The sequence below is a fragment of the Mizuhopecten yessoensis genome, unplaced genomic scaffold (genome assembly GCF_002113885.1).
Source record: "Mizuhopecten yessoensis strain PY_sf001 unplaced genomic scaffold, ASM211388v2 scaffold9499, whole genome shotgun sequence".
In the NCBI taxonomy this organism is placed as follows: Eukaryota; Metazoa; Mollusca; class Bivalvia; order Pectinida; family Pectinidae; genus Mizuhopecten; species Mizuhopecten yessoensis.
Window position 1 is genome coordinate 270,909 of NW_018408078.1, and position 12,099 is coordinate 283,007.

At 38.6% G+C, this 12,099-nt stretch overlaps 1 protein-coding gene across 1 annotated transcript in view; it reads right to left on the reverse strand.

The window, feature by feature from the left end:
• Window positions 1-1,452: 1,452 nt before the first annotated feature.
• The window catches only part of LOC110458189 (rho GTPase-activating protein 24-like), a 16,011-nt gene continuing 5,364 nt past the window's right edge, over window positions 1,453-12,099 (reverse strand). Inside the window, exon 3 of the mRNA XM_021509788.1 lies at window positions 1,453-7,992. Coding sequence (XP_021365463.1) covers window positions 6,648-7,992 — 1,345 coding nt within the window. The 3' untranslated portion in view covers window positions 1,453-6,647. The remainder of the gene's footprint in view (window positions 7,993-12,099) is intronic.

Here is a 12,099-nt window from a genome sequence, read left to right on the forward strand (position 1 = left end):
AGAAACCTACATGTGGCAGAGGATGGCTTGGCACAGAGAAACTTACGTGTGACATAGTATGGCTTGCCACAGAGAAACTTACGTGTGACAGAGTATGGCTGGCCACAAAGAAACTTACGTGTGACAGAGTATGGCTTGGCCACAGAGAAACTAACGTGTGACAGAGTATGGCTTGCCACAGAGAAACTTACGTGTGACATAGTATGGCTTGGCCACAGAGAAACTTACGTGTGACAGAGTATGGCTTGCCACAGAGAAACTTATGTGTGACAGAGTATGGCTTGCCACAGAGAAACTTACTTGTGGCAGAGTATGGCTTGCCACAGAGAAACTTACTTGTGGCAGAGTATGGCTGGCAATGAGATAAGTTTTGAACTGATCAGGAATATTGATTTTACACTTGACCCCTAACACCATGTTAACACACAGGATAATTTGATTGATAGTTAATAGTCAATCAAGTTGATGATCATCTATGACACCATGCTCCAATGATGTGTTAATGCTGATAGTATAATGATAGAGGATGTTAGGCCGTCTGCTGACTCAAGGTCAATGAGGAATTACTGGAGGCCAATAATTCTGCTTAGTTAGGACTTCCTAAACCAATCTCTGCATACAGAGCTGATGGTTGAGCTTTTTTTTCTCAGTTTTTAAAATTCCTTTTTGATCCAAACATGTTACATTATTGACATTCATAAACAATATGTCCTCTAACCAAGGGTTACAATCCTGTAATATCTTCTAGTGTATTGACTGAAAGCTGTGGTCAGTGAACACATATGTCGACATGAAACTTGGATTTTAATTAAAATATTTATTTTCTACCTATTTTATTTTGTGTTTCTAGCCTTTCTATTGTGATTTATTTTGAAGATTTATTTTTTTGCATAGTGCAGGATCTTTAGATATATCCGGGTTAAGAATAAAGACAGACTAAACAAATTGTTCAGAAAAAGATTTGTTATAGTAGAGTAGTGTTATGACAAATGGCTGATCACTGGGAGCTAAACAAGGGGACAGGCTGACTCATACAGCTCCACCTGTGTACACCCAGCTCCAGTGAGATTAGGAGAGGTGCTCAGCTCCTGAGTCATCATCTGTCAACATCAGTAATAACTTATGTGTGAGAATGGCCACTGGTCATCTTTAAGCTGAAATAATACGGCCTGATCACTTGGTAAGTTGAAGAAACTAATCTTATCTCTGAGTCAATACAACACATTACTACTCCCATCCTGCAGGTTCAGGATGGGGTCAAATTTTGTTTTTAAAATGAATCATCAGCTACATAAAAATGGGCTTCAAGCATAGATTTCTCTAGTTATAAAAAGTGTATCTGTTTTCAGAAATCAAATAATTGTACATATACTTAAAATTTTAATATAAAAAGAGAAATATTCTGTTTTTGAACACAAATATTCAATTTTTGCAGAACCTTTAAAAATCATTTGTGATAATAAAAAGCATTAAAACTAATCATAAGCATTTTTACAAAAAAGATGGATTGATTAAAAAAACAGATGAGAAGGTTTTTAATTGTAAATTTCATAGAAATAAATATTACTGCCTGTTGGAATGTTTAATTTTCCTTGAGATTTAGTTCTGGTCTGAAACTTACTCTTATATAAAGTGATGCTAGATTGGCAATACAAGCTTTGCAATGTAAATCTTGGCAATATGTGATATATAAAACCGTTAAAGGGTACCAGGTAGGTAATCCAGTGACAGTCTCTCCAGTATACAACCAGGACCTGTGAGCAGTGTTACTGGTACAATGTAACAATGTCAGTAAGTATGGACGCCTACAGTATAAGTACAAAGGTGACTGTAGACTTTTAGTTAGGATAAAATTGTGACCAATGGCAACTTTATAGAAGCATTCAGTTGGAACTATCATGGAAATGATAACTTTGCTCAGATAAATCATTTAGCCAACTGGATCAATCAGGAATAATAGACTGTTTACTCTTCAACAAGAAAAAGACAGTTTTGAAAATGGGAAAAGCTATCACCAAACTTGGTAGGAGGACAGAAACAGTAAGTCCAGAGGGCCTGTATCATTCACCTGGATATTTAAACAACCATGTCAAAATATTTTGCTTAAAGTAATACTGCAAATATTTCACCATTTTGTGGCTTTGCCTCTCAGAAACTTAACATACCATTTGATTGCCTTGTTACAAGGATGCTTCATAGCAATGCCCTGATTCCCCATGGCAGATCCAGCCCCTTAGCCCAAGTGTGGGTGCTATACCTTTTCAATATACAACATTGAGTCCCCTTATCCTCAACATATTCCAGTCCCAGGTTGAGTAAATCAAGTGTTGCCATCAGAATGGCAGACTCATACGGCAGGAATACTTTTTTGAGAACATTTTTAAACAAACAAGGCATAGTCCACATAGTCCACCACTGGTAATGATTTCTCTGTACACTTACCACAGGACATAGGTCACAGTGACATACTTCTTGCACTCTGCTAGCCAAGAAATACCTGCATACCAAATCTGGTCACTCCAGGTGAAACAGTACAGAAGATATACTCCAGATAAACTTTTGAGGTCAAAAGTGAACATATAGGTCACAGTTTTTGCACTTAACACTCTTGCCATCCCAAGTTGTACTTATTTACTAAATCTGATTACACCAGGTGAAAAAGTATAAAAGATATTCCTAGATTTTTTTTTGGCTAACTTTCACATGAGGCATAACTCCCATAAAAAGGCCAGATCAAAATTTTAATCACAGGTGCACAACTACAAAATGTGTTGACTGCCTCAGTGAAATTTCAAGAAATCTGGCTAAAAACTGTAGGTGCAGTCGGCTGAATAAGATGGTGTCTACAGACAGACAGACGGATGGACAGACAACCTGATTCCAATATACCCCCTATCTTTGTTGCAGGGAGTATAACCAGTAATTACTTTACCACCAAGGGAGGCCACATCGTCTGTTTTTACAACATTTAGCCCACTTGGCCCAAGGATGCTCCTGACCAAATATGGTACAAAAAGACTAGGATTAAAACCTTTACTTTCGGTTGTATATTTCCCATATTGGGCCTCATTCGTCTGTCCCCAGGGGAGGCATATCCTCCTTTTATACAATGTTGAGTCCCTTTGGCCCAACAATGCTCCAGATCGAAGTAAGTCAATTCCACTCAGCTGTTCTGGAAGAGAAGGGTTTGCTGATGGAGGGACAATAAATGGCTGATGCAGAGCCATGGTATAAACACACCTGACCGATTGGGCCAGGTGCACTGAAAAATGTTACTGGACTCCAAACTTCTGTAGGATCAAACAAGACACCAGTGAGGTTACACTCTGAGAGTGACAGTTACAATTATATTATGACAATGGCCTAGGAATTCTGAATACATTTGAGATATAATATTGAGTATTTTCAATAAAATCATTTAAAAACATGCCCAGTAAAACCCAAGAAGTCTACTTGTGTAAGTATTACACATGTTCCCCTTTAAATCTGTGATGTTTTTCATGATGAAATCAAAGTGAAATAAAATTTAACATGGCATCAAATTACTGAACGAAAGACAAGTAAATATCACACATAGCATAACAATAGAGAAATGGCAATACTGTCTACAATACCATATATACAAAGAAACAACGCATTTGTAGGCCACCATTCTTCAGTCTTCAAAATTTGTCTTATCATAGAACATGATTTGCACAATCTAACCATTAACCTAGTTTGAAACAATTCTGATATTCAAAAGCATTTACAAGGGAATTATCAGAGAGAAAACAAAATTCTACTTTGAGCAACCAGTGATTTGCATAACATAGAAACACCTGATAATGTACATTTTACAATATTTTTTGACAAGAAATATAAACACCTCATCAGTGTCCACAATAACATTAAATAACACATTGTACATTATCATCCATCTCATCATCAAAATGTGATTAGTGTGCTAGATTCTTGTACAATTTTGACTATTGTACATGTAGAAAGTGAGAACTACCTCCCCTTGTATCATTATCTACCCTCTATCAAGGTATTACTGTACAGTAGACCTCCCCTTGTATCATTATCTACCCTCTATCAAGGTATTACTGTACAGTAGACCTCCCCTTGTATCATTATCTACCCTCTATCAAGGTATTACTGTACAGTAGACCTCCCCTTGTATCATTATCTACCCTCTATCAAGGTATTACTGTACAGTAGACCTCCCCTTGTATCATTATCTACCCTCTATCAAGGTATTACTGTACAGTAGACCTCCCCTTGTATCATTATCTACCCTCTATCAAGGTATTACTGTACAGTAGACCTCCCCTTGTATCATTATCTACCCTCTATCAAGGTATTACTGTACAGTAGACCTCCCCTTGTATCATTATCTACCCTCTATCAAGGTATTACTGTACAGTAGACCTCCCCTTGTATCATTATCTACCCTCTATCAAGGTATTACTGTACAGTAGACCTCCCCTTGTATCATTATCTACCCTCTATCAAGGTATTACTGTACAGTAGACCTCCCCTTGTATCATTATCTACCCTCTATCAAGGTATTACTGTACAGTAGACCTCCCCTTGTATCATTATCTACCCTCTATCAAGGTATTACTGTACAGTAGACCTCCCCTTGTATCATTATCTACCCTCTATCAAGGTATTACTGTACAGTAGACCTCCCCTTGTATCATTATCTACCCTCTATCAAGGTATTACTGTACAGTAGACCTCCCCTTGTATCATTATCTACCCTCTATCAAGGAATTACTGTACAGTAGACCTCCCCTTGTATCATTATCTACCCTCTATCAAGGTATTACTGTACAGTAGATCTTCCCTTGTATCATTATCTACTCTCTATTAAGGTATTACTGTACAGTTAATAGTTGGTGATGGATATAAAGCATTTAATATGGGAGTTAGATGATATATATATACACTGACCATACAATGAGATAACGATATGTTGATAAAAACTATTTCAAATACATATAAGCAAGTATCAGCACCTTTTACAAAGTGGAAGCATAACCATGTATGAAAACACTGAAGTGTTCATACACAATTTTAACTGAAAAACTCTGGGGTACCTATTATAGTACCTAACTGGTTATATAACAAAGAAATGACCTGTATGTGATGGTAAGGATAATGGAGTCCCTTTATTATATGGCACCTTGGCCTAATTGATTATGAAATAAGGCCGTGAATAGAGGATGGGAGATAAGTGTAGTGTAACTACTGGGTACAAGGTTTGTCCTTCTCGGCTAAATCCGGGGTCCAAGTGAGTACTTCATTTACTCGTTTAGTGCCTAATCCTTAAAATTGGAGCAACTTATGTACCCTAACAAATGTTGATCCCCACTTAACCTTACAAGGAGCTTCCATCTACCCTGTCTGTAAAATCTGGTGAAACATGTTGGGGGTGGTGGACCTGATCCTAGTTTTATCTGACGACATCACCCTAGGTATGTCTTGGTCACTGGTACAATATGGCACTATACCAACCACACAAATACAGGTGGGTACTTCACAAATAAACAAACCACTTGTTTATAGTATAAACTTTACATAATCACATTGTTACGTTAGCATTCTGTTTACATCAAATAAATTAAAACCACTATTCTACATTGGGTATATGACCTTTGTTGCTGAGCTCATTTTGGCAAGATAGTTTGATCAGATCAGATTATGTCCAGTTGATAAAAAAAGGAATTTAGGACGAGGTATTGGAAGGGTTGTGTAGGAAAGAGAATGGAAATATGGTATGTTTGGTGGAAGGTGGCGGAGGGACAATGTAAGAGGAATAGTAAAGTAAGTAGGATACAAGAATTAGACGGGAGTGGATGTGTCGCCTGCTCAGCGCTTTAGTAACAAAAGTGTTTTGGCTTGAGTTAGCGCGTAAACAGATATGCCAAAACGCAGAAAGTTGAAACTCGACAGAAAAACCTGTAATATGTGTTGAACATTATTGCTTCTAGCATTATCGTACAAAATTTGAAAGGAATTTATTAAAAAATCAAAATAATCTAGCATTTACTACACAATGCCCTTATTTACCAATAAAAGGGGCATAACGCCACCAAAAATGCACGTAAACTTCTGAAATGCGAACTTGTCCAAACTATATTGCTATATATATATGCAATATGTGTACCAAGTTTGAGTTCAATCAACCCAAGGGACCTCAAGTTATTGCACAGAAACCTTGTTTCAGATGACGCAACCAATGCCGCCGACAAAGTTATTTGTCGCCTCGCGTTGCAGTCGACACAAAAACCAGGATTGTGAATGTTCTAAACCATGAAAGAACATCCAAACCATTACTACAGTATTAACAACATTTTGGCTCTGGGTCCAGCTGTATCAAGCTTCACCAGTTCAGTGACTCGTGGCTCTGGGTCCAGCTGTTTCGAGCTTCACCAGTTCAGTGCCTCGTGGCTCTGGGTCCAGCTGTATCGAGCTTCACCAGTTCAGTGACTCATTAAGTCATTTTTAAACACATTTAAATTATTACCTTCATGTGACATTAAGCTGATTAAAGAAAATTAGATAAAAGCAGGTCCTAGTGTGTAAATGTTTGGCAATATACTAGTATAGTGTTTCTTCTGACTTCACACCTAGAGTACTACTTCACACCTAGAGTACTACTAAGTCTCCATCACGCCAAACTCAGACTGATATTGTTGTAGCCGTGTCTGCAGCTCAATCACTCGCTTCACAGCATCATTTCTTGATAATCGTTCAGATTCCAGTTTTACACAGAGATTTTTTATCTCCTCTTTCTTAGACTTCTCCAGAGAAGAAACATGTTTGTCATACTTTTCCTTCATAGTTTCCAGCTGTGAAGAGAGCGCCTTGATACGTTTCTCATACTTCAATGATGTGGCGGAAACCTCCTCGTTATGTTTCTGTTTCATATCATCAATTGTCTGATGGAGGTCACGCACCTCCTGCCGCAACTTTGATATTTTATCACCCTCACTTGTGCCCTGTACCGACCTCCTGTCCCACTGAGATTCATGGTTCCGTATCACAATGCCGGCTCCATTGATGTCCAAGGAGTTCCTATTGCGCTTCTTGAGACTTGACCTGTCTGGTTTGTACAATGTTGGAGAGGTGGGGGATGGTGGACAAGGGTCATTCTTGGCCCGTTCACTGACCCGCCGACCTCGCTCTAGCTTACTCTTCCTTTTTGGGGCAATAGGTCTATCAGGGTCATTGTTATCATCACACATATTATCTGTGGAACTGACTGACTCTGATGTTTTGTCGGACAAGTCACTTACAGGAGACAGATCATTCTGTGGGAGAGAAAACACATCAATGTCAGCAAACTGAATGTCTTTGAGCTCCTCTAGCAAACTTGTGCGAATCAGAGGTTGACTGAAGTTTTCCCCCCCTGTCATAGGCTGGAGGAGGCTCCCAATATCCTTGGTCTCTTCATCTGGACTTAGATCGAGCAGCGTGTCCACAGGAACATGTAGGGGGCTCTCTGTTTCTTTGGTAAATATTTTGTCTGGGTAACACACCAACATATAAGCCAACTGTTGAGTGAGATCAGCTGTTGCCATCAGTAATTCTGGAGTATTGACCTCCGTTATATTTCGTAAAATATTGGGACCTAAAACAGTCCCTAGATTTAGATGTGTCATTTTATTAATACTTGATTTTTCACCTACATCAAAGAAAAATGTACACATGTAACTTAGGGAATTGTAATTTTCATCAGGAAGTTCTGAAATAGCCACATTAGCTTCACCTACAACTTCCATTTTACTGTCAAGATCCCGAGCATCTTGAAAGTTAAGAGCAATATTCATGAACTTCTGATAAAACTGAGAAGGAATGATGGAATCGGGAAGCTCCCTGAGGTACATCTTCACCAACGATGCCACTGAGTGTATATCAATCTCCGTTATATCGAACGTCACCTTCTCTGCACAGTCAAACTTTTCCTTGTAATCCTTGATCAAGGATGTTCTACCAGCCAATCTGTTGAAAAAAAAAAATCCTTTGTGTTATAGTCACATTTCTATTGGAAAAAACTACAATGTCAAATATTCTGTAAAGGTAAACATTTGTAACACACAAAACATGTTACACTAGAATTTAGTTACAAACACAACATGCTACTATGGTTTAAATTTCACTATTCTTCCATAATATAACAAGAGGCCCATGGGCCTTAACGGTCACCTGATATATTTATACAGAGAATTGATTTTTGTTTTTAACATGAACAGAAATATTATTCAAAGTTACAATAAAAAACAAGAAAACCACCTTATTCAATATCTAGCATGCAAACCTAAATTTAATTACTTCCAATGGCAATTAAACAAAGTTGGTCCAAAATGTGATTTCCCTATATAAACTATAGTAAAGTTTACCCCCTCCCCAGGGGGAAACGTGAGACCCCAGGGTCATGAAATTCACAATTTTGGTAAAGCTCCTGAAGACCCTTCCATCTGTGAAGAGTATTTGATTCTACCATACCACGATCTTGAGAAGAAGATTTTTGAAATTTTAGTCAATTTTACCCTTCAGGCCCATGGGGGCTGGGGACCATATAATTCACAATTTTAGTTGACCTTTGGCCATGGAAGGTTTCTGCAAAGTTTCATTGAAATTGGTTCAGGGGTTTTGGAGAAGAAGTCGAAAATGAAAATTGTTTACGGACGCATGACGGACGCCGGACGTTGTCTCAGGTGACCTAAAAATCCTCAAAATGAAAAACCTCCCAATAGGTAGAAGTGCTTGGGTGAAATACTAGTGTACTAGTTAATGACAAGAAATCAGTAAATCTAACAGATTATAATTCCCTAAAAAGGTCATCAAGACAATGTATTTTTCACCTTTGACCTCAATGTCACCTTGATCTTTGGCACACAAACCTTATACTGGTAAGAAACAAAAAATCTTGCCAACCTTCATCTACCCATTAAAAGTCATTTAGTTTCTTAAGTAAGTCAGAAGTTATAGTCCCAATATTGAATTTGACCTTTAACCCCAAAGTGACCTTGGCCTTGGGTGTACAAATCCAAAAAAAGTTTGCAACATAGCACCATGCTATCTTGCATCAATTCTTAAAATTCCATTGGGCAAATTTCAGCAAGTCAGAAGTTATGGCCTGTGTGATGAATTTGACATCTGACCTCATGTGACCTTGACCTTGGGCATACAGATCCAAAAGTGGTACACAACACACCATTACCATCCTACATCCATCATTAAAATTTGATGAAGTTATTTTTAGGGAGTCAGAAAATATGGTCTGGAAGATGTATTTGACCTTTTACCTCAATGTTACTTTGACCTTAAGCATAGGACCCAATAGTGTTATGTGACACACTGCCTTACTATCCTATATCTTAATCTAAAATTTCACTTAGTTATCTTAAGCAAGTTCGAAGTTATGATCTGGACAATAACTTTGACCTTTGACCTTTGACCTCATTGTGACATTGACATTGACCTTGGGTGTACACACCCAATTGTGGTATGCGACACACACTACATATATCACTAAAATGTCATAAAGATTTCTTCAGAGAGTCAGTAGTTAAGGCCTGGACAAACAATTCAGACAGACCAGCAAAGTTAAGGCCTGGACAAACAATTCAGTCAGACCAGCATAGTTAAGGCCTGGACAAACAATTCAGACAGACAAGCAAAGTTAAGGCCTGTACAAACAATTCAGACAGACCAGCAAAGTTAAGGACTGGACAAACAATTCAGACAGACCAGCAAAGTTAAGGCCTGTACAAACAATTCAGACAGACCAGCAAAGTTAAGGCCTGTACAAACAATTCAGACAGACCAGCAAAGTAAAGGCCTGGACAAACAATTCAGACAGACCAGCAAAGTAAAGGCCTGGACAAACAATTCAGACAGACCAGAAAAGTTAAGGCCTGGACAAACAATTCAGACAGAACAGCAAAGTTAAGGCCTGGACAAACAATTCAGTCAGACCAGCATAGTTAAGGCCTGGACAAACAATTCAGACAGACAAGCAAAGTTAAGGCCTGGACAAACAATTCAGACAGAACAGCAAAGTTAAGGCCTGGACAAACAATTCAGACAGACAAGCAAAGTTAAGGCCTGGACAAACAATTCAGACAGACAAGCAAAGTTAAGGCCTGGACAAACAATTCAGTCAGACCAGCATAGTTAAGGCCTGGACAAACAATTCAGACAGACAAGCAAAGTTAAGGCCTGTACAAACAATTCAGACAGACCAGCAAAGTTAAGTCCTGGACAAACAATTCAGACAGACCAGCAAAGCTAAGGCCTGGACAAACAATTCAGACAGACCAGCAAAGTAAAGGCCTGTACAAACAATTCAGACAAACCAGCAAAGTTAAGGCCTGGACAAACAATTCAGACAGACCAGCAAAGCAGCGTAGGTTTCCTAAATTATTTTCCGAAAGCATAAATGCATGAAAATGTTTGGTAAGTCTCATGGTTAATAATGCTGATATGTGTCAGGTAAATGGAATTAAATGATACATCAAAGTTACTTTATCTTATACTTGTGAAGATGATATTATGTTTAAGACAAAGGGATGATACAGTACTATGACATTGAAGGTAAACCTCTTACATGAAAATCAATAAATCATCAATTCAACTTCAACAGAGCTGACAGAATAATGTATTTACTAAGTTCCTAAGGGCTACCTGCATTTTTGATGATCTTAAACTGTTTTGACCTTGCCATCTTTGATAATAGTAAATGATTAATTTAATGACCCTGAAAGCTTTTACCTTATATAAATTGTAAACTAATTTGCCATCATGCCACATCCAGATTGTTAACTGGGCCATCACATACTGCCCCGTCTGTTCACCAGCATCAAGTCAAACAGTTGCTCACGCAGGCAGCTTTGTAATGAGCTCATGATCATATGGATGGACAGACAACCAAGCTCTGATGATCATATGGATGGAAAGACAACCAAGCTCTAATCATATGGATGGACTTACAACCAAGCTCTGATGATAATATGGATGGACAGACAACCAAGCTCTGACAATAGGGATGGACTGACAACCCAGCTCTGATCATATGGATGGACAGTCAACCAAGCTCTAATCATATGGATGGACTAACAACCAAGCTCTGATAATATGGATGGACTGACAACCAAGCTCTGATGATCATATGGATGGACTGACAACTAAGCTCTGATGATCATATGGATGGACAGACAACCAAGCTCTGATTATATGGATGGACTGACAACTAAGCTCTGATGATCATATGGATGGACAGACAACCAAGCTCTAATCATATGGATGGACTGACAACCAAGCTCTGATAATATGGATGGACAGACAACCAAGCTCTGATAATATGGATGGACTGACAACCAAGCTCTGGTAATGTGGATGGACTGACAACCAAGCTCTGATAATATGGATGGGCTGACAACCAAGCTCTGATTATATGGATGGGCTGACAACCAAGCTCTGATTATATGGATGGACTGACAACCAAGCTCTGATAATATGGATGGACTGACAACCAAGCTCTGACAATATGGATGGACTGACAACCAAGCTCTGATCATATGGATGGACAGACAACCAAGCTCTGATCATATGGATGGACAGACAATCAAGCTCTGTTCATATGGATGGACAGACAACCAGGCTCTGATCATATGGATGGACAGACAACCAAGCTCTGATTATATGGAAGGACAGACAACCAAGATCTGATCATATGGATGGACAGACAATCAAGCTCTGATCATATGGAAGGACAGATGATCAAGATCTTATATGGAAGGACAGACAATCAAACTCTGATCATATGGAAGGACAGACAACCAAGCTCTGATCATATGGAAGGACAGATGATCAAGATCTGATCGTTTAGATGGACAGATAATCAAGCTGTGAGCATATGGAAGGACAGACAACCAAGCTCTGATCATATGGAAGGACAGACAACTAAGCTCTGATCATATGGATGGACAGACAATCAAGCTCTGATCATATGGATGGACAGACAACCAAGCTCTGATCATATGGAAGGACAGACAACCAAGCTCTGATCATATGGAAGGACAGACAACCAAGCTCTGATCATAT